We start from the raw sequence: 23,874 nt of genomic DNA on the forward strand, positions 1-23,874 counted from the left end.
TGTAAAAGCAATGAACAACGAATAAAACAGTACTAAGCTGGAGTTCCATCATCTGCTGCTCTGAGCTCTGCTGCCGAGAGCGTATGGGGAGGGAGGAGCTTGTGCTCCTTGCTCGAATCTTGACGAGGTTGGGAACAGAGGCGGAGTCGACTGTGCTGTCCGCCATCCAGTACTGGCCGTGCTGCTTCCCTCCTCCCATCCTCATTAGGAGGTCTATGTCCAGGGGCTGGGTGACCGGATCAAAGTCCTCCCCATGGTGCTCGTGGGCCGCCGAGGTGTACTCGCTAAGCTTGTTGTGGACGCTCGCGTTGGTGTACGTCTCGGGCCCGTCCGCCAGGTTGTAGGTGACTTCCGGGGCTATCGCCTTGCCCTTGTGTGCCAGGGCGTACGTCATGAACTCGTTGCATTCCTGGCCTTGGTGCTCCTAGGACTGCGAGGAAAACACAAATATGATTACAAGTAATGAGAATTGAGTGTTAGAATAAATAAATAAAGATGAAAACACAAAGAATATTACCCCATGTCTGGGTGTACGCGCTGAGGCTCCGGTTGCCTTGGTGGTGTGGCGCCCCACCCATCTACAGGCGGCAGTCTCGACAGATGTTGTGCTTCTCCACCCACTCCTCCGAGAGCCACCTGTCCACAATGGCCTCCCAGCAGAGGCGGTGCCTGGTGCACCAATCAAGACATTGCTACATGTCATCAAGTTATTGATATGTCAGAAGATGAAATGAAGCCTACCTATTCTTCATGGAAGGAGTCAGTATTAATGTTTCATACTTACCGAGAGGTACTGCTCCTTGGTGAGCGTCCTGGTCCTGGCATCGGCCTTCCTCACCACCTGACCAAGGACATTGGCGCTGTAGTTGATGATGCACTGGAGTCGCATCTCGTGGTACAGGTCTGAGAGTCAGGACCTACAGACCTTGTCCTACACTCGCACCGCCCGGTCCTCAAACCCTTTGTCGCACCTAAAGAAGTCCTGCATACAGACATCATGTATCATTTCATTATTTCAAGAACGACCAATGAATACGTAGTATTGACCAATTTAGTGCGATGAAGACTCACCCAGAACTCGGCCTTGATCCGCGCCGCAACGGTGCTGAACTCGCTGTCCTTGGCGGCGTAAAAGTGGTCCCACGTCTAGGGCGGTGAAGTCACCGAGGCGTAGGTGACCATGCCAGGGTAGTGCTACCGAATCAGAAGGCCCAGGGTGCCATTGATGTGCCGGCCCATTCCGGACACAACTTCCCAGTTGCTGCAAGAGTCATTAAGAAGAATTGTTAGTCTCTAGTTCGATTTTCAACATGTCATATGAAATAGTAGTGAAATAATACTTACTTGTCACCGTTGGGTCGAATCACCGAGGGCCGGTGAAGTGGGATCGGCCGCGCCGAGAGCTACGAGGGCCTACGCAAGTAGACTCCCGACGAGGTAGAGCCAGAGGCAGTGCAAGTGGACCCCCTTGATGTCGCTATCGCTGCCTCCCCGTGGTCCGACGAGTCAGAGGAAGTGCCACCCCCTCCTATGTGTAGGCCCACCGCCTGGTTGTCCTCGTCCACCGATGGGGTGGCAGCCGGCTGCACCCTCGTCATCGGACGGCCGCGGGGGCGGCCGCTCCTCGTCCTCCTCATCGGTGGCTCAGGCAAGGGGTCCTCCTCAGCGTGGGGTGGTGAGCGCTCCCTCATGTAGAGGGAGTTGACCCCTCGACGGGCCTACCTTCTGCCCGGCATTTTGTCGAGTGCCTGCAATTTCAAAGAGTAAACCAATTAGCACAGTTAAATTACAAGTACTTATAAAGAGATGCAAAATGAACAAAACATAATTGCAATAATAATAATAATATAGTATTACATGAATTAGAAATATTCTTCACGATCGGCAGCGGCTGGATCATAGGTGTCGTCACCACTATCAATATTGTCGAGTAAATCGGGCTCATCTCCATCGTTGTCATCATTGTCATCGCCTAACTGTAATCGCTCAAGCATTTGTAAGTCCTTAGCATTTTGCACCTCTTCTCCATCGTCTTTATCTCCATCGTCCTGATCAATGTCATTGTCTACTTCCATGCCCAATCAGTGAAAACATGTCTATGTCAAACCTCCCTTCTAGCCTCTCTGGTTGATAGAACTCCCGTGTGTTTGGGTCAAAGTTGTAATCCTCATCGTTTGGGACAGGCAGTTTACCGTGTGGTGATACCAACTGCACAAGGTACCAACCAATAAGATTAGGGTCTTTTTGGCACGCCCATGGGAGATAATAAACTTGCGTAGCCTGTTGAGCCACAATATAGACATCCTCTCCTTGATAGATAGAATCCTATTGAATTTCGACTTGTCCAATCTCAGGGGCTGTTCTCATGACATTAGGATCGAACCAATGGCATTTGAATATGACTTGATTAGGAGCTTTGTGACACTCAAAATTGAGCTCGTATATTTCTTCTACTATGCTATAGTAGTCATGCTCATCGGTGCCGGGCGTACGAACTCTGGTATTCGTGGTTTTCTGATTGGGCCGACTCCACTCGTAGTTTCTTGTGTGAAAGCGATAGCCATTCACATCATAAACGGTGAATGACTTGACCTTGTAGGCGAAGCCTTTGGCAAGCCCTTTCAACTCAGCATCCATTTCTGCATCCTTGCAGGCCTGCAAGGTGAGGCCGGATAGATCATTACATTACTCGCTCGTAGGAGCAAAGTGGGATGTCAAAGATTAAACGAGGTAAATTCGACGGTACCTTCGTATCGAACCAGGATATGAAATCGGGCACACCATCTTTGAGAATACTATCTTCTTCTTGAGGGGAAGGAGCCCTATTCCCTCTCTAGTATTTATTCAGAAATTCCCTGAAAAAACAAGAGATAAGGGGGTTCGATAGATGGAGGATAGTGACAAGGGCGTATGTAACAAGCTCATTGAGAACTTACTGCACATAAGGCTTCACTTCGTCAAGGTTCAACAACACATACATCATGATAGTGCGCCACTCATCATGCCACAAGGTCTTGGTGCCCGATGCGCTTGCCTTTCCGAGTTGCCCTTTGAAAAGGCTGAGGTTCGATGAACTCTCGTCCGCGTTGTAACGAGGGGGACGATTGTGCACGCTGGGAAGGCCATCCTTATAGTATGCTGTTGTGTAGTTTGACACCTCCTCCAGAATGAATGCCTCTGCCACAGAAGCCTCAATTTTTGCTTTATTTCTACACTTTTCCGAAGAATCTTTAGACATCTCTCAATTGTATAGCACCAATGGGCCTACACGGCCCCCCCATTCGTGCCTCGTACGGTAGGTGCAAAATCAGATGCTGCATTGCCAGGAAGAAGCCGGGTGGGAGGATCTTCTCTAACTTGTAGAGCAACATAGGTGCCACTTTCTCCAAGTCATCAATCATGTCCCGAGATAACTCCTTGGTACAAAGCTAGTGGAACAAATAGCTCAACTCTGCCAGCACGCGCCACACATGCTCAGGGACGTATCCCCAGGTCATTGCAGGAAGGAGCCTCTCAATCCATATGTGGTAGTCATGACTCTTCATCCCTAAGACTCGCATAGTGGACAAGTTCACTCCCCTCCTCAAATTCGCCGCATGCCCATCAGGGAACATTAACGTCTGGATCCACTGCAGTACTTCCTTCCTTTGGTCCTTTTTCAAGACAAAATCGACTGGAGTCCTTCTCCATTTCTTGCCGGGCACGGGAGGCTTCATCACTTGCTTTGGCCTATCGCACATCGTTGCCAGGTCCGGTCTAGCCTTAACGTTGTCCTTTGACTTATCAGGAATGTCCATGAGTGTTGCAAAAAGCGCCTCAGTGATATTCTTTTCTGTGTGCATTACATCAATGTTGTGTGGAAAAAGAAGGTCATTGAAATAGGGGAGCCTAGTCAAGCCCGATTTATGAGTCCACTGGTGTTCCTCACCATATCCAATAAAACCACCTTTCTCTTTGTCATCTTTGAGAGCCTTTATCTCAGCACGAACCTCAGCACCGGTCATCATCTAAGGTGCAGGGTCGGTGACTTGAACCCCTTTCCTAAAGTTCTTGACGTCTCGTCTGAATGGATGGTCAAGAGGGAGGAATTGACAATGTTGGTCAAACGAAGAAAACTTGCCACCCCACTTCAGCCAAGTGAACCTCACAGCTGTCTTGCATATTGGGCATGGGAACTTCCCGTGAACACACCATGCGCAGAATATGCCATACGCTAGGAAGTCATGCAGGGAGTAGTGGCACCACACATGCATTGTGAAGTTCTTCTTTGTAGCTCGGTCGTATGTTAGTACCCCCTTTTCCCAAGCAAGGATCAATTCATCAATGAGAGGCTCCATGAACAAACCCATCTTGTTCCCTGGGTGTCCAGGAATTATCAGTGACAAGAATATGTTCTTGGGTTGAAACATGATGTCGGGGTGGGGGGGGGGAGATTGAGGGGGATCACGAACATGGGCCAACAAGTGTACGGGGCCGCCAGCAATCCATAGGGGTTGAACCCATCTGTTGCCAGCGCTACACGTACATTCCAAGCCTCCACAGCTTTACCATGATGTATGCCATCGACATGGGTCCATGCATCGCCATCCGATGGGTGTACCATCTTGTCAGCATTGTATCTTTTGCCATGTTTGTGCCATGTCATCTGTTTTACGGACTCCTCTATCATGTATAGCCGTTGGATCCTTGGTATGACAGGAAGGTACCGTAGGACCTTCGCGGGGATACCAAGCTGTTCCTTCTTGCCATCACTAGTGTTGACCTCCAGATACCTAGAGGATTTGCACTTTGGACAGTGCGTTGCTTTCTCGTGATCTTTCCTAAATAGGACACAACCATTCGGACAAGCATGGATGTGCTCATACGACATCTTAAGGGCATGAAGAAGTTTCTGTGACTTGTACAAGTTCTTTGGCAGAATGTGACCCTCTGGAAGTAGGGATCCAACAACTGCCAACATACCATCGAAGTTGTCTCGACTCATGCTACACTGTGACTTGAACATCATTAGGTGTCCATTGGCATCCAGTTGCGAAACCATTGTCTTTTCGTGAAGGGGCTTCTATGCCGAAGACAACATATCGTAGTATGCCTTTGTGGATTCCTCTGGCTCGTCCTCTAATCCTTCACCGAACCGTGCCTCCTGAAAGTCATCCATCCAGTCTGCTACCCCAGCATCTCCATCAAAAGCCTCGAGGCGTGGTCTCACCACCTCCTCTCTAATACGATCGGCTTCACCATGGTGGATCCAATAGGTATAGTTTGGCGTGAATCTATACTTACAAAGGTCTTCCCCCATGTTCTTCCTATTCTTTCTTACACGGTTGTCACATTTGCTGCAGGGACACGACATCCGACTCGACCCTCTAGCAGCCTCACCAAATGAATGCTCGAAGAAAGCATTAGTCTTAGTCATCCATTCTGGGGTCATACTTACGTGCCCCGTGTACATCCAATCATGGTTCTCCATCCTCTGGTATATACATATGTAAGCAAGTAATATAACTAGCAATTGCATCTGCACAGCATTCCTACCATCTAATAGGTGAGGATAGGTCCTAATCCCACCCGCGGATGCGTATATGAGGTCAGTTTCAATGCTCCATTCCTATCTGAGACAGAATTTCGGTAGCACCTCCCCGCTATTCTCCCGATACATGTCCTGCAAGGGAGAGTGTGTATCCAGAGAACAACAGGGAGGTGATGCCGAAAGTCTGTCTCGGACCGAAGCGAACCATGGAAACTAACCTCATCTACGCATCCGCGAACTGTCCAAAATACGTGGACAATCCAAAAGAGATACGGTCGCAGATATGCAAAGATCTGCATACCTCCGACCATATCTCTTTCGAACGGGAGATGCCTAACTGGGCTACGTGACCATATAAAACATGCATGCAAAGGAGGAGGGGGTTATACCTAGGGTGGCAGTGGAGTCAGGCTAGCGGGGCAGTGGCGTGTCAGTGCAGTGGTGAGGCGATGCGGTGTAGGCAGACCAGCAGCGCCGACGAAGATGATCGGGGTCACCTCCCACGGGTCCTTCTCCTACATAAAAAGGCAATAGGTTAGAATCCATTGAAAATTTCGGCAGCACCTCCCCTGCACGGGGAGGTTTCCAAAACCTGCAAGAAACGTAGGCGCGATGGCCAACAACCACATATATACCAAACATAGGCACGAAGGTCAACAAACATATATATACCAAGATGAGCCATGTACTTTAGTTCTCTTTCCATGCAAATGAAACTATCGAAGTAGTACAACAACAAGTACTACTACCACTACAACTACTACTAACACTAACACTACTACTACTAACACTACTACTATCACTACTTACTACTAACAATACTACTAACACTACTAACTACTAACTACTACTACTTACTTACTACTACTAACACTACTAAGTACTACTACTAACTACTATAGGTGTAGGGCATACCTTCGCGATGAGAATGGCAACAACAAGGGTCGGCGATGACAGCGGGGACAACCGCAGCGTCGTGAGGGTCGACGGGCCTAGGCTGACACCTTCCTTCTCCTCTCCTTCTCCTTCTCCTCCTCTCTTCTCCCCTCCTTCTCACTTCTCCCCTTCTCCTCTCATCTCCCATGCCTCCTCCTCCTCTCTTCTGTAGTGGCCGCCGGCGGGGGCAGTGGCCGTTGATGGAGGAGGTGGCCGCTGAGGGGGGCGCACAGGCAGGGGAGGTGGCCGCCAAGGGGGCCGGCGCGGGCGGTGGAGGCTGGGCGGGCAGTGGAGGCCGAGCGGCGGCGGTGGCCGCGGCACGCCTCCTCCTCCTCTCTTCTGCAGTGGCCGTCGGCGGGGGCGGTGGCCACCGACGGTGGAGGTGGCCGCCGAGGGGGGCGTGCAGGCGGGGGAGGTGGCCGTCGAGGGGGCCGGCACGGGCGGTGGAGGCTGGGCGGGGGCGGTGGCCGTCGACGGGGCATGCCACGACGGCGCTAGGGCCCGCGCGGGGAGGTGGCCCGGGGGCGTCGGCCGGCGAGGGGCCGCCACACGGGGAGGCCACACGGGCGACCGCGCAGGCGGCCGCGTGATGACCCGGTGCGGGGAGGCGGACGGGGACGGGCGCCGCGGGGGCCCGCGCGGGGAGGCGCGGTGGCCGGGGCGGAGGCGCAGGCCGGCAATGTGCGGCGGTGGCGGCTAAGGGAGAGAGAGGTGAGAGGGAGAGAGATGAGAGAAAGAGAGAGAGCGCGCCGGCCGGGCGCGGGTGAAGGGAAGGGCGGCTTTGGCGAGTGCCAGATCGGCGGCACTCGGCAAAGTCAATTTTCTTCGTCGAGTGTCGTGATCTGGCACTCGGCGAAGTTTAAAAAAAAATCAGCAGCTCTTTGCCAAGTGCCAGCTGGGCGGCACTCGGCAAAGTTATTACTTTGCCGAGTGCCAACCCTAGGCACTCGGCAAAATATTTTTTTTTTGGTTTTTGCCACCAATTTTTTTGAAGCTTTAGTACACTACCACAAACAACATGTTTAAATTTGGGACATTTTCATTGCCTTTTGGCATATTTCTATAGTTTATTTTGTTTTATTGAATTTTTCCGGAAAATGTAAGTTTGAACTGCAGGTGCATTGAATAATGAATTACATTCGTTCAAAAATGTTATCCTTATTTCTTAGTGTAAATTTAGGCTAAATCCAGGAACTGTCTCGAAATTTCGATCAATGTGCTCACGGGCAACGCCGCCAACTTGCGTGGGATTAGTTTTTTAATTGTATAAAATACGAACGGATTTCAAAAATCATGAAACTTATCGAGTTGTCGCCGTATCGTATGCGTATGCTGTGGAAAAAAATTTGAAAAAGTTTCGAGCACGTTGTCACGTACGATGCTCACAAACCAGGACAACTCGACAAGTTTTATGATTTTCGGAATTCGTTCACATTTTTTACAATTAAAAAACCACTCCCACGCAAGTTGGCGGCGTTGCCCCGTGAGCACGTTGATCGAAATTTCGAGACAGTTCTTGGATTTAGCCTAAATTTACACTAAGAAACAAGGATAACATTTTTTGAATGAATGTAATCCATTATTCGATGCACCTGCAGTTCAAACTTACATTTTCTGGAAAAATTCAACAAAACAAAATAAACTATAGAAACATGCCAAAAGACAATGAAAATGTCCCAAATTTAAACATGTTGTTTGTGGTAGTGTACTAAAGCTTCAAAAAAAATTGGTGGCAAAAAACCAAAAAAAATATTTTGCCGAGTGCCAAGTTTTGGCACTCGACAAAATAAATTCTTTGCCGAGTGCCAAATGGGGGGGGGGGGCACTCGACAAAGAGGACGCCGTTGGATGCCGTTAGGCCCCTACCAATCTTTGCCGAGTGTCTGCCTTTGCCGAGTGCTAGGCACTCGGCAAAGACAGCCTTTGCCGAGTGCAGGTCTTTGCCGAGTGCTATATTTTGCCGAGTGCGACGCTTGGCAAAGCAGGTCTTTGCCGAGTGCTCGAAATTTGGCACTCGACAAAGATTTTTACACTCGGCAAATCACGTGTTTCCCGTAGTGTCTGGGCGGGCTGTGTGATCGGTTAGGGACCGTTACTAATATAAGTACCTTAAGTATTTATTAGACAAAATTTGCTAGAGGACACTGTTAAAATGTGGCTTTTGCCACATGTCATTTTTTTTAAAAAACTGTCTTTGCTAAAAAGACGTCCATAAATCTGAACTAATATGCCACGAGACACCAAACTCATTATCATAGTTGATTTTAATAGACAGCCACACGAACTAATATACCATCTTGTCTAAAGATAATTTATGTAACAAGTAAACCGAAATAAATAACATAACATGCATGCATGTATGTCTTTTTAAACTATGGCTTACTTAACAAAATAGTAAGAAAGCTAACAATGGGAAGTAGCAGCTACTGAGGAGCAAGCTAGTATTTTGTTCGACTTCTAATTTGATTACAAAACTGTTTAGATATGTTAAGTCACACAAAAAAAAATTGTTTAGATATGTTGTGTTTTATATAATGGTAAGACTGTCTCCAACAACCGTGACCCAAAATACAAGACCCATTTATCCTTTGAGTAGTGCTACAAGCAAAGGGTTCAATACCTATTTTTGGTCTTCTCTAACAACAAGACCCAAAAGACAATCCTTTCTGCAAATGAGGATTTTTTTTTTTAATTTTAACACTTTTTGAAAACTAATTTTAAATCTAACATTGTCTGTTTTTTTTCAAAACTAACACTTTTGGCAGCGCCTATTGCTATGGCGTGGCCAAAAGCCTGTGCCGCGCCATGTATGATGGCGCGACAGGGGGCTGACGTGGCGACGACCGAAAAGGTTGACGATTGATGTGATAGGGCCTGCCGCGCCACCCATCTTGGCGCGGCAGTGCCGCACCACGGAGCAAGGCATGGCAGTACCTAGACAGTTTAATCGGAGCTTTCCGCGCCAATAGTGGGAGTAAGTCTAGGTATTGCTTGACGTAAAACCAATAGTGGATTTATTTCTGTCTTTTGTTAAATTTTTTTCACGGCCGAATAGAGAATTTGATAAGCCAATGATTTTTTTCCGTCTTTCATAATACGGTTAACCACCATGTTAACTAATCGTTTATGAAAAATTGGATTGAATTGAAACGAATATTTTTTAAGGGAACTTATTTTTTGCCTTTTTGACCCCATATTGTAGGATCGGCAGCGACGCGACCATGGACCTCGGCGTCGAGATACCCCGGGACTACCGCTTCCCGAACTAGTTGCTACTTAATCTTGCTGGCAGTGCTACCACGACGCATTGAAATGAATATGAAGCAAATAAATGAAGTCCGTGCGCAAGTTGACAAGCTGCCACATAACATATTTATTGGTTTGACATAACTTCGACATAACATAACCAATTAAGCCTGTAAGTTTCAGACGCCAATATTGATTCGACCTAACAAACTAAGACCCAGGAGTGTAAGGATCCCTCGGACGCCTCTGTCTCTTCGGATTTGTTGGCAACACATTGAGAGTATAGCCAACGTCGGTGTGGTCGCATCGCCGATGCGTACGGCTTGTACCATGCAAGTATATGATATGCATGATTACTTATAATCTTTATGATCGTTAGTTCATGGAGCCTACGTATTTAAAAAAACTACCTTTGTTAGTACATGTGAGGCTCCTTGGGTACCAAGCGGGGCACCACCTAGCTAAGACATGCCGATCTCGTCCTACGGCCAATCGTCCCACTGGCCTTGCTGTCTGTAGAAGCCTGGGGGGTCGTTGTCCTCGGTTGCAGGGTCCTTCCTAGCGCTATGATGTGGTGGTGTACGCACTTGAAGCATACACAAAATATTGGATTGTGGTATCCTAAAGGAGCTAGATTTGAGTTGATTGGATATTCGAACTCCGATTATGCAGGATGCAAAGTTGAGAGAAAGAGCATATCGGGCATATGTCAACTATTGGGAAGATCACTTGTGTCTTGGTCATCAAAGAAGCAAAATAGTGTAGCACTTTCAACCGCCGAAGCAGAGTACATTTCGGCTGGTAGTTGTTGTGCTTAATTACTTTGGATGAAGGCTACTTTGAGTGACTTTGGAATTAAATTCAAGCAAGTGCCATTGCTATGTGACAATGAGAGTGTCGTAAAGCTCACCAACAACCCGGTTCAACATTCAAGAACAAAGCATATTGATGTTCGCCATCATTTCATAAGAGATCACCAACAAAAAGGGAACATTTGCATTGAGAGTGTGGGTACCGAAGATCAACTTGCCGATATCTTCACCAAGCCACTTAATGAAAAGAGGTTTTGCAAGCTAAGGAATGAATTGAATATACTTGACTTCTCCAATATGTGTTGATGCACCCCCCACTTATATGATATGCCTCTCCTTCGAGCAATCCAAGGTAAAAGTTGATTGGCATGGCATACATCATTGCTAAGGACATGTTTAGTGCATCTAGATATTTTTCACATTTGAATAGGCTCATTCATAAAAATCAAATGAATTTGATGCTTGTATGGTACCACTATTGCTTGTATGCTTGAAATGATCTAGTGGTAGCATATGACATGTTTGTGGACTTGTAAACCTAGTGTTTGATCTAGAAAATAAGCTATAAGTGTTTAACTCAACATGGTACAAGATGACCCTTATTTGGAGGTGTGAAGAAGCTTGTCCTTGGATCAAACCGAGTTAAATATCTTTTGCAAATAATCTAGATTGAACCAAATTGGGAAAATGATCCTCATTTCACATGGTTTCATCCCAACCTATCTACAATTTGAGCTCACCTTTTGTGCTAATTATTGACAAAGGGGGAGAGAAATTCACAAAGATAGTAAGATAGGAGAACCAAACAAATGAAATGACATTGTAAGGGGAAAAATAAAAAATGCACACAAGTAGGGGGAGCAAGCTCATAAACTTGTATGTTGCATTTTGATGTGTATTTCATATATTTGCTTGCATAGCATAAATTCTAAATTTCAATATCCATGCTTGTGTGGTGTATGATAGTTATATGCTTGAATGGTGAAATTAAAAACTAGCATGCATAGGGTAAAGTAACTAGACTTATGTTCATTTTATAGAAACTAGACCCTTGCTTGTAATGTTGATCTCATGGGGTATTCTAGTTTTTGTGTATATATAGTTACTAATGGTGCTAAGGATGGTATATTGGTGCACTCCGATTGGTATCACGCTTCAAAGGTCCATCTCTTATACCTTAGCATCATACGGTAGAAATTGTCTCATATATTTCCTATCTAAGCATATGTGCAAGCTACAATATAGACTCTTAGCACATATATAGGGGGAGCAATTGCTACCATTTGGGATTCATGAAACTTGTCCATATCCTTTACACATGGTAAATATGCTTGGGCAAGCAATACGGATTCAATTAAATTTCAACTCATGTCTTTGTGAAAGGGTTGTCATCAATTACCAAAAAGAGGGAGATTGAAAGCTCTAGTTTGGTTTTGGTTAATTGATGAAACCCTAAGTGTTAACCTAGTTTATCAAAGTAATTATGAGATAGGTAGCACTACTCCAAGTGATGAAGCAATGGTGAAGATCATGACGATGGTGATGGCATGGTGATGATCAAATGCTTGAACTTGGAAAAGAAGAAAGAGAAAAATAAAAGGCTCAAGGCAAAGGTATAAATAGTAGGAGCCATTTTGTTTTCGTGATCAAGACACTTAGCGAGTGTGATCACATTTAGGTTAGATAGTCGTTCTATTAAGAGGGGTAAAACTCGTATTAAAATACGGTTATCAAAGTGCCACTAGATGCTCTAACTCATTGCATATGCATTTAGGATCTAGTGGAGTGCTAACACCCTTGAAAGTATTTGTGAAAATTTGCTAACACATGTGCACAAAGTGATACACTTGGTGGTTGGCACATTTGAGCAAGGGTTAGAAACTTCACCGATGGAGTGTCCACCCGTAGAGTGTGGACAGTCCAACGGTGCCACCGACACCCTATACAGAAAAGACAGGGGTTCATAGAGTGACCAGACGCTGGTGGTGCAGTGACTGGACGCTGGGTTCAGAGTCCGGTCAGTGACAACAGTAAGCACACTGTCTCAGTCTTGTGACCGGACGCTAGCGTGTAAATTGACCGGACACTCATGGTCTGAGTCCGGTCAGTGCTGATGTACGCTGACATGAGGCACACAGAAGAAACGTTGAGTGACCGGACGCCGGGTGAGTCCGATCGAGCATGACCGGACGCGTCCGGCCGTGAAATTTTGTATTTGGAACCTTACTAGAAACAACCGGACATTGGGGTCCTGCGTCCGGTCACTTTCTAACTAACGCGTCCGGTCATCACTTGACCGTTGAGATCGAGCGATCGGCGTTTGAAGCCGATGACACGTGGCAAGCATCGGGCGACCGAACGCTGGGGTCCTACGTCCGGTCGAACTGACCGGAGCGTCTGGTCACCCCGTGTTGTGCCCAGTGAAGGGGTACAACGGCTCGATTTCATGGGGGCTTCTATTTATGCCCCATGGCTGGCTCAAGCTCACTCTCTTGGCCATTTGCATTGATATAGCAACCTTGTGAGCTTAGCCAAAGCCCTCCCACTCATCTCCATCATTGTTTCATCATCATTGTAAGATTGGGAGAGAATCCAAGCACATTACTTGAGTGATTGCATCTAGTGGCACTTGACATTCATATTTCGCTGCGGGATTCACTTGTTACTCTTGGTGGTTTCCGCCACCTAGTCGGCTTGGAGCAGCGAGGATTGTTGAGCGAAGGTTGGTGATTGTCTCCGGCTCCGATCGTGGTGATTATGAGGGGTCTTGTTCCTTCCCTGGTGGAGAGCCGAAAGGTAACTCTAGTGGATTGCTCGTGTCATTGAGTTACCTCACTAGTGGGTAGGTTCTTATGGTGTCCAATTGTGTGGACGAGGTTCATGCAACACCTCTTAGCCGCCGAACCACCAAGTGTCGGTTGACACAATGGGACTAGCGTGCCGGCAAGCACGTGAACCTCGGGAGAAAAATTGGTTGTCTCTTGCCCTTTGGTATTCTCCCAGTGTTTGATTTAGTATTCATCTTGTGATTGGTTCACTCCTCTACACGACGGTATAATCACCCTACTCACTCATTTATATTCTTGCAAACTAGTTGTGGCAAGCTCTTTAGTGTAATTAGAATTGAGAGCTTGCTTTGTTATTTTAAGTTCATCTAGTGGAGCTCGTTAGAGTAGCAAAATTGAGAGCTCTTAGTGAGTAGTAACATTGCAAGTTGTGTGCCTAGTAATCATTACAACTAGAATTGTTGGATAGGTGGCTTGCAACCCTTATAGAGCTAGAGCAAGTTTGCATTTCACTATTTGTCATACTAATCAAATTGCTCTAGTTGATTTGTAGATTTTTAAATAGGCTATTCACCCCCCCCTCTAGCCATATTAGGACCTTTCACCTCCCTAGTGGCAATGTCATACACATCTTCGATCACATCTTCCTTCGAGTCCTCGTCAATCGCCTCCTCAGTGTACGGGGGCTTGATATGTGTCCCCGTAGACCTATGAAGCCACCGTAGGTACTCGTCGAAGGTGTGCTAGTCGTGTGGAGGACCCGCATGGACCAGCTATCGTTCCCTGGTCTCCCACAAGTGGATGTGCGTGTTGTATGTCATGCGCCAATCCTTGGTCTTGTACCTCTTCCTACGGTCATACCTGCAACAAAACGATGTTAGTTGTACCACACACACCTCTGAATTATAGCTTTGTTATTAACCGATAACGCACCCGTGCAATCCTTGGTTGGTGGAGTAAAGCGGTGGTAGGCAGCCTATCATTCTTCAAAACTGTTTGCAGACCCTGATGGGCAAGTGAATCTCGACCACATGGAAGAAAATAAGAGGGACGTTGCAACGATACTCCTCTGACTCATCCCTAGTGACAGGACTGAGATAGTACTGGAGCTCTAGAGCATCCCAAGGACATCAATGCACCTGAACATTTCGTAATTGAGTTAGGCTGTGATATAGTGTACATCGAATAAGACACATGTATGATAGTAAAGAGAGCGTAACCTGGTGCTGTGTCAGGACGTCGAGACCGTCCGTGTACTCCATGTACTTGCGCCTCTCATTCCCTCTAACTAACTCTGATTCCGTCTAGATATACATAGTTGTAGGGAGTGTATCCTGCCCATTTCATTGCTCATTGAACACGATAATGAATTAGCCATTAATAAACTCATCATATGTAACCATATTGAAGAATATAATGAACCGAAGTACTTACCGGTAAACCAGTATTAAGGGGCCTCCCAATGGGCCATCGTTCCCAACGCCAAACCTGGAGCAGGTACGAGCAACCCCAAGGTTCGCATACCCTGAGGTGCGACGGCAGGCAACGCATAGCTGTCGATACATCCATGCCAGGGCTACGCTGCCCCAGCTGTACGTCGCAATGTTCTCCCATGACTGGCGTAGTATGTTAAGGAAAATCCAGCTAATGGTGTTGCCCGAGGCGTCTGGGAAGAGGAAAGCACCAAGAAAGTGCCAGAGCCACACTCGAGCAAACCTGTCGATCTGAGCCTCTTCAGCTTGTGGGTCCAAGTAATCAAAGCGCTCTGTGATCCAGGACGACGAAATACCAGAACTTTTCCTAAAATTGACCAAAGAAAATAAGACCCGATGGCTGCAGGAAAGCAATGCAAGTATTAAATAGCCTTGAATTTCTCACTTATTTTTCTTGGAAGCCTCATCATCCGGTGGAAGAAAGCCAGTAAACTGAGCCACCAGCTCCCTCCAGTGATCGTTGTCAACTATCCCTATCACTAGAAGTCCCCCCAATCGAAGGCCAAAAATAGCCTTCACGTCCTTCATGGTCAAGGTCATCTCGCCACATGGTAGGTGGAACGTGTGGGTCTTAGGCCTCCACCTGTTATAAGAATAGAACGACTGTTAGTTGCCTTAAATTTGTTACAAGAATGTTTACGTATAAATAAGGCACTTGCACCTGTCTATAGCTGCAGTAAGTAGTGTTGGGTCAAGGGGCGAAAGACCGTAGTTGACAACATGGACAAGCTCGAGGAAACCGGCACGCCATATGTACGATGCGTAACGCTCGTCCCACTGGTGCGCCCTGGTGTGCGTGCGGGGCCTCAAAGGAGGCAAGGCCATCTCTGCGTTGTTGTCACTCAAGATGTGTGCTCGGTGCTGGTCATCGTACTCCACCTCAAGAATGGGGTACAACGGGTGCTGCGTGGGAGGGGTCATCCTGTTATAAATTGATAAACAAAGGGTTAGAGTATTCAAATTAACAAAATTTAAATTAACATTATGTAGCATTACAAAATTTGAACTACTTGTTATGCAATACGAACACAATATGAAAGCACATGTATATATTCAAAGTAACATTAACAGACATATTAAACAACTTCACTAGGAATATAAGCATTTGACGAAACTTCATACTACAACACACAACCTCAAACCAAAAAACTAAATAACTAACTATAAACTAAATAATAAATATCTAACTATCCAAACTATACTACAACACACAACCTCAAACATAAAAACTACCTACCTAAATCATAAACAAATTCACTAACCTAACTATCCTAAATCACTAACTATCATAAATCAATAACAATCCTAAAACCCTAACTATCATAAATCACTAACTATCCTAAATCACTAATTATCCTAAATCAATAATAATCAAAATAGCTTGAAATCGAGAGGGAGGTACCTTGGTAGGAGCGGGCGGCCTCGACGCGTCGACGTTCGTGGCGCGGCCGGCGCGGGTGCTGCGTGGCGAGAGTGGGCGGGCGAGCACGGGTGGCCGTCCAGGTGGCCGTCCGGGCATGCTGGCGGCGGGGCGCTGCGCAACGGCGGGCGAGCGGGTGGGATGGCGTGCGGGCGGGCGAGCGGGCTCACTCGTGATATTTATCTGGCCCTGCGGCGCCATGCTCCGTGGCGCGGCACTGCCACGCCATGATGGGTGGCGCGGCAGGCCCTGCCACATCAACCGTCAACCTTTCTAGTCGTCGCCACGTCAGCCCCCTGCCGCGCCACCGTGCATGGCGCGGCATAGCCTTTTGGCCGCGCCATGGCAGTAGGCGTGCCCAAAAGTGTTAGTTTTGAAAAAAAAACATACAGTGTTAGATTTAAAATTAGTTTTCAAAAAATGTTAAAATTTAAAAAAATCCAAACGAGTCTCCAGAAGAGAGGATACTCATATTTGAGTTATGCCTCTCCTGCACCTAAAATAAGTCTTCCATATAGGTACCGGAGACCTATTAGACAGCCTAAGATGAGCAAGTACTGTTTCGCGTCGGCCATTTTTCGATCTCACAGTGTTTTGTTACGCCAAAAAACACGGGCCTGGTCGTAGGGCGGGCTGGCGGCGCACCCCCAGAGCACAGCAGCAGCTAGGAGTAGGAGTATGGCCCATCGCCATCACTAGGTTAGGTAGGAGTAGTACGTACCGCTATGCCGCTGTGCGCGTTAGTTTCTTGGGCATGTTGGGGGTGTTTGACGCAGGGACTAAAATTTTAATTGGATGTTATATGGGTGTCGCATGAGCAGTGGCGGCGCCAGGGTATGCCCATATATGCCAAGGCATACCCAAGATTTGAGAGAATAAACTAATAAGTATACACATCTTTATACATATCTTTGTGCATTCACGTTTCTAACTCATAGGGCCAATAGAACATCTGTTTCTAGCAACCTGGCAGCCCACGAAAGCGACAAAGCCCAGAATACACACTGATGCTTGCGTTGTCCCTGCCTGGCGCCCTTTTCCCTGCTCGCGCTCGCTGCTCCACGCCGCAGCACGTAGCCACGCACGGCAGCACGACGCCGCCACGCGCCACCTCTGGACCTCCCCCACTCCAGCGAATGGCGCCGGCGGGCGGCACCTCACGTCCTTCCGTCCTCACCATCTCCCCCACTCCGGCCGACTCACCCCTTTCCCCTTTCCCTCCCCCTCGCATGTTTACTGCACCTCGCATGAATACTAATAAAAAAACAAATTACAGAAGTCCTAATTAACCTACCATATGCACATGTTTACTGTAGCACAACATTGTCAAATCATAGACTAATTAGGCTTAATAAATTCGTCTTGCAAATTAGTTTCAATCTATGCATTTAGTTCGGTAAATAGTCTATATTTAATACTCTATACATATGTCTCAACATCTGATGGGACGACAACTAAACTGTTTAGAATGTGGAAGTGAACCAAACACCCCTTTACCGCTTTTCGGGTACGGACTAGAGTATCGGTTGTTCAAGGAGATTGGATTCTTCCGGTCCATGCAGATGCAGGCATGAAGCAGCAGCAGCAGCAGCCGGCATGGACGTGACGCGTACTATTGCGTCTGCGAGCGTCTTGTTCCGTTGGCTCAAGATGTATATTTTCGTCCGCCCATTTGGAAATATTGCTGCTCGCTCTAGCGCTTGGTTCCGTGCAAGATTCTGTACAGTGCTCCCTCCGTACTACGAGTACTCCTACATGGCAAGCCCCAAACAGGCGGGCACGCGCCGCCTCTGCACTTTTGCTTGCAGGCCGTACTCTGTAACGATGAAAACTTGAACCGATCCGTACTTGGCCTGTTTACGTGCTCTTATATCTAACTTATCCGTTTCTTTTTCCATCCCAAAAAATATTTTTCTCTTATAAATTTATCCAGATTTTTCTGAGCTTCCTCCGAGCGGCGAACGGGGCAGTAACGTGAAGAGGTTTCGAATCTGGGGTAGAATTTGGATTCTAAATGTACAGTAAGAAGGAAACACTTTTTCACATCCTCCTCGCCCTCGTCATCTGCAGTCGCGTCCTGCTACTGCTGGTACTCCGACACGAGGTCATTCATGTTGCTCTCGGCCTCGGGGTGAACTCCATCTCGCCCGGGTACCTGTGCAACTGTGCAAGAAAGCCTTCCTCCGGAACATCTATCTCCTGTAGATGCCATGGACGGGCCCCTCGGTCTCGACGAGATCTCACACACGCTGGACTTGACGTCTTCACGTAGTATAGTGGCGTTGGCCCGGCCAGGGGTAAAAAAAAAAGGGGTCAAATGAATAACGGTCGAAACGAGCTGGGGCCAGGCATTCTTGGTTGGGTGGGTGTCTGTCTGTCGCTGTCCAAGGTAATAAATAGCAGTTGTAGCGGCCGCAATTGCACCCGCAATAGCGCTAGCGGTCCACGAGGTAGCGCTATTGTCGGTGCAGAAAGTGACCAAATAGTAAATATTTGTAGTTTTGTTGTACGTTGTGATCGGAGGTGGCCTAGCATTCAATGACACAGGATTTATACTGGTTCAGGCAACGTGCCCTACGTCCAGTCGGGGTCGGTCGGTGACTTTTTTTCCTGAGCCCAGGTGCTCAAAATCTGTAGTGAGGGTACAAACGAGAAGGAGGAAGAAGGGGGTGTACAAAAGGTTCGGTCGGCTCCGACCGGAAGGGTCGTGGTCGGAACTTGACGGTCCTGTGGTTGGGAGTGTTGATGTCGATCTAGTGAGTCTGGGCTTGAAGAAGTCAATCTCCTCTTCGGGGGAGGGAGCGCATCCCCTTTTATAGATGAAGGGGATGGCTCTTACAGGTGAGAGGGGAGAGTACAAATATTTCTAAGTCTTGCTGCCTACGGTGATGAAAACTGGATAATGGTTGAAGCCCCCAATACTGTTGATGTCGCTGTAGGATGTCGGATGTGCACGGGAGGTCGAGCTATCTTCTTCAGGAAGGATGACGCCGGTACCTGCAGATACTTCTGGATGCCTGGTGGCATGTGAGGAGCTGCGCTATGTTCACCCGGTATGGCAAATCCTGGAGCCTATACCGCAATCGGTGTCTAGAGACACGCGGAGGGGGCTTACCATATGGGAGTTTCTAGCGGCCCCTACAATACTTTGTGTCAGGGTGGCTGCAGAGCACTGCTTCATGCAGGGTATGGTCCCTGGTACAGTGGTGTTGACTTGTGAGCCATGCATTGCCTTTCTCCGCACACCTTCTGGTTCTTTCCGAGCGGGCGTCCCCGGTCGGATGGTCCCCAGTCGGTTCTGGCGCGCTAGTCGGAGAATAGCGATGAGCAGGGTTTTCTATGAATCCCGATCGGAGACATGGGGTCGAAGTCGGAGGCGGTCCTCGGATCAGGCTTTCCGAGTGGAGGCCGTGCAGAGGAGGCCGGGGCCTAACGCTAGCGCTCCGACCGGAGAGGCCGTTCGGAGCCGGCCTGAGCCTGAGCTAGCGCTCCGGTCGGAGAGATGGGCCGAAGGCGGCCTGGGCCTGAAGCGAGTGCTCCGGTCTATTGAGTTCCGACTCTTAGGTCGGTCCAGAAGAAGAAAATGCGGTTCTTCTGGGCCGAGCCTTGGCGTGGAAGCCGGTCCCCGAGGGACCCTGGGTTAATGAACCCGACAGGAGCCCCCGAGCCCCCGGGCGATTCAGACAGAATCGTCTGGGGGATTTTTGTCTTGCCAGTGGATGCGCGCGAGCGCACCCGTGGGTATAGCCCCTGAGCCCCAGGAGGTTCGGGCCGAACCAGTTGGGGGTGTTGTCTCAGCGTTGGGGGTGTTGTCTCAGCAGGCGTGTATGCATGTTTTTTAGTTTGAGACGGAATTTTGTTTAACCATGGCATCGTTGCGCAGCCGAAGTGTTTTTAAGCGCGGGGATTGGTTTGAGATAGAACTTAATGATCCCGGCGTCGGTGCGCGCCGGGGATCGGATGAGGAAGTTTTTAGTTTTTGAAACAAGCCTTGGCGTCGGTGCGCGCCGTGAACGGAAATAACTTAGTTTCGGATGCAACAGAGTTCGATCTTTGGCGTCGGTGCACGCCGTGAGATCGGGTAAGGTGGAGTCACGAGTAGACCTAGGCATCGATGCTCGCCGTGGATCGAAAGAGTTAGTTTTAGTTAGTGAAGCTGTCTGAAGCCGTTACGTGAGTTAAGGAGTCGCGGTCCCAAGCCATAGCCAGATGTCGCCTATCCCGTCGACGTGAATTATGGAGTCGCGGACCCAAGTCATAGCCGGATGTCGCTTATCCCATCGACGCGAGTTAAGGAGTCACGGTCCCAAGTCGTAGCCAGATGTCGCCTATCTCGTCGACACGAATTCGGAGTCGCGGTCCCATGGCGCTTAAACCCCCGAGCCATGTCGGGTCTTCGTGGGGGCTATGAGTCATTTTTGCGTTATCCCATCCGGTTCCTCACAATCAGAGGGGCTGAGTTTCGTCGCCTGTCCCGATCGCTCGGGCTCGAAGACTAGCTCGGTGAGCTCGCTAACGGGTGTGATCGAGTGGAATTCGGGTCCGTCGTTCGTGACGGGGTCGGCATAGCCCTCTTGTGACATTCCACTACTCCTTTACCTTCAGCCCGGCAGATGCCTAGGTCGTTCCATAGACCGACCCGGGTGGCCTGATGGCCTCCCCTTCGATGGAGATTCTGTGGGCCCAAGAGGTTCAGGATCGAACGAGAAGGTTGAGATGACCCGGTTTGCTAGACCAGGCGAAGGCCGCATGGAGCTCATCTATGGTTTTCTGCCCTGGCTCTGTTTGGTTGCTTATGTCAAATGAGGCAAGCCACCGCTTCGTGGCGCAACACGGAGTGTTTTGGTGCATTTTGCTGCATGTGCAATGCTTAGTTCTCGAGCCCCCAGGCGGTTCATGCCCTAACCGTTCGAGGGGTTCAGGCGTATGAGATGAATGCGCGTATGGATGTATGAATGATTTGTAATGAAATAGAGAGGCTTTGATGGTGTTTTACCTTGAAGACTGGAGCGACGGGGTTCGAAGAGCTCCAGTCGGAAACGCCCGTCTAAGACCTGCGCTTGTCAATCATGGGTTAGCTCTCGCGTGAACAGTTTTGTGTTTAACGAACATATGCTTACCTTGATGACCTGAGAGATGGGGTTCGGAGAGCTTCAGTCGAAAATGTTCGATCAGGACCCATGCTCGTCGTTCGAGACGGAGTCGGTATGGCCCGCATGGGGTGCCCCTTCGCTTCCTGCCTGTATCTCAGGTGCTTATTCTGAGTGAATCGGTCAACTTAGGAGGCTGGTTGATCTCTCCTAGGTGACTCGATCGACTCTGGGAGGTCTGGTGGTCTCTTCTGGTGGAGATTCCTCGCTCTTCCTTCCTTCTTCTTTCTCACCGAAAGTGCCTATACGCTGCGGCGGTTCCTTAGTGAGATGAAGAGTGAGCGAGGGGGAGGACTTACAGATCCTTTTGCAAACCCAGAGCGTGATGTCGGATTGGAGGTGAATGTCGCCCCGGTCTTGGCCGATGCCGCGTCGTCGGGAAGTGAGCAGCTCGAGCCTTCGTCGGTTGCACCATCGTCGGATGTCACCGAGTCGGCCCAATAGCATGTAAAAATATAATAGTAGTTAGCAAATGTAGGAAGTTTTAAGTTCATGGGGAAGCCCCCGTGTAAGACGTTTCATGTGTGTTTTAATGACTGCAATCAGTTTTTGTTTTTGTGATGGAGTTGCTCCGTTCGGGGAAGCTTGTTTCCTTTCATTCCTTAGTTCTCCCTTAGCATAATTTTGTTTAAAATTTCTTTCTATCGCATACCTACCCATTTGTTCCGTGGGCTGCAACTTTACAAGCTCGAGGCATGGCCCGCGAGGCTCGGCCGGTCATAGCCATAGGAAAAGGTGGGGTGCGATCAGTCGGAATGTTCTAAAGCAAAGTTACGTAAGGTAAAACAAAGGAACGAACTACCCTTTTGTTCAGGCAGGAAGGAGCTTCTTCATACAAAAGCAAAAGTGTTCTTAAGGTAAAAACAAAAACAAAGGGGTAGTAGAGCCCCCTAGTGGAGCCCCCGAGCGCTCCGAGCCGAACAGTGTTCGGGTCGGGGTGCTGTTGTAGGAGCGTTCGCTAAGTAAGGTAAGACTAAAACTTAGGAAAAGAAGAAAAGACATAGCCGTTCCAAGGTCGTCGGAGAGAGTGTCGTCGCCGTTGTCCTTCAGTTGGTAGGCTTCCGGTCAGATCCCTTCATGCTCCAGTCATCTGGATCCTTGTCCGCTGCGCCCCCTTCTTCGGTCGCTGCCTCCTCGCCTTTTTCTTCCCTTGGCCTGCCGGCCTACCTCAGCAGACGCCTAAGGAGCTGGCAGTCCTTGTAGAGATGGTTGATGGGATAGTTGTGGTTGGGGCATGGACCATCCATGAGTTTGTTGAAGTGGTCAGGCAATCCCTGTTGGGGCTGCCTGGTTGCGCGATCAGCTACGGCGATCAACGCGGTGTCCGTCCGGCGTCGATCCTCCCTGTTCTTTTTGCCCCTCTGAGTGGAGGGGCCTTCGTCTGGATCCGCGGGCTTGGGCTTGCCTTTGTACCGACCTCCGCTGAAGACTACTTTGACTACGTCCTCGCCAGAGGCATGGTTGGTGGCGATGTCGAGTAGATCACGGGTGGTGCGGGGTTTTAGGTAGCCAAGCTTGTGGACCAGGGACTCGTAGTTTGTCCCAGAGAGGAAAGCACTGATGATGTTTGCGTCGACGACATCAGGGAGGGAATTACAACGTTGGGAAAACCTGCAAATGTAATCCCGCAAGGATTCGCTGGGCTCCTGCTGGCAGCTCTTGAGGTCCCAGGAGTTTCCCAGGCGGACGTACGTCCCCTGGAAATTCCCGACGAAGACTCTCTTGAGGTCTGTCGAGTCGCGGATACTGTCGTGTGGAAGGAATTCGAGCCATGCCCGAACATGCTCCCCTACGCAAATGGGAAGATATTGGATGATGAAAAAGTCATCATCTACTCCTCCGTCTCGACAGGCGAGCCGGAAGTCTTCAAGCCAAATGCCTGGGTTTGTCTCCCCAATGTATTTGGTGATGTTGGTGGGAGTGATGAGGACATCGCCAAGATGGAGTCGAGGACGACTCCAATTCGAGAAGGGGAGGATGATGAGGACATCGCCACGCTGGACACACCGACGCCATGGTCTTCCCCAAGTTGTAATTCGTTTCCAACTCAGCTGCCACGTCGTCCTCGGATTCAGCAGACACGTCGTCACTGTTTCGGTCATAACTTCTTCATACGACATCAAAACGGGCCGTTCTTGGATGTGTTGGAAAGGGGACGACGACGCCGTCGTTTTGGATCTGGTCCCAGCTCCAGAAGGTCCGTGGATCATTCTGTGTGACCACGGCAAGGTGCTGCGTCACCTATTTGGGCCAACTTGGCCATGTATTGTGTCGGGCCTTAAGCCCAAGTTGTGGGCGCCCAACCCCTGGCCGTCCCCAACCCTAGGTCGAGTCTTAGACTATAAACACAGCCGCCGCCGCTGCTACACAATTGGGTTTTGTTTAGAGTTTAGTTTTCCATCGAGAAACTGAATCGTTCATTGTAACTGTGGTGACAAATCCTTTTACAGTGATCCAAGGCCCCCAGTCTTGATCTCCTCCACTGTGTCGATTAGTCCTTT

At 48.7% G+C, this 23,874-nt stretch overlaps 1 protein-coding gene across 1 annotated transcript; it reads right to left on the minus strand.

Moving 5' to 3' along the window:
- Nucleotides 1–6,583: 6,583 nt before the first annotated feature.
- LOC136479361 (formin-like protein 3) lies at nucleotides 6,584–16,424 on the minus strand. Its single transcript, XM_066477252.1, has 2 exons — nucleotides 16,206–16,424; nucleotides 6,584–7,162 (listed from the first exon to the last, which is right to left on the minus strand). Exons 1-2 carry the CDS (start codon nucleotides 16,422–16,424, stop codon nucleotides 6,584–6,586), a joined length of 798 nt encoding a protein of 265 aa, XP_066333349.1.
- Between the last annotated feature and the right edge of the window lie 7,450 nt (nucleotides 16,425–23,874).

Source organism: Miscanthus floridulus, chromosome 9 (genome assembly GCF_019320115.1).
Source record: "Miscanthus floridulus cultivar M001 chromosome 9, ASM1932011v1, whole genome shotgun sequence".
NCBI classification, from domain to species: domain Eukaryota; kingdom Viridiplantae; phylum Streptophyta; class Magnoliopsida; order Poales; family Poaceae; genus Miscanthus; species Miscanthus floridulus.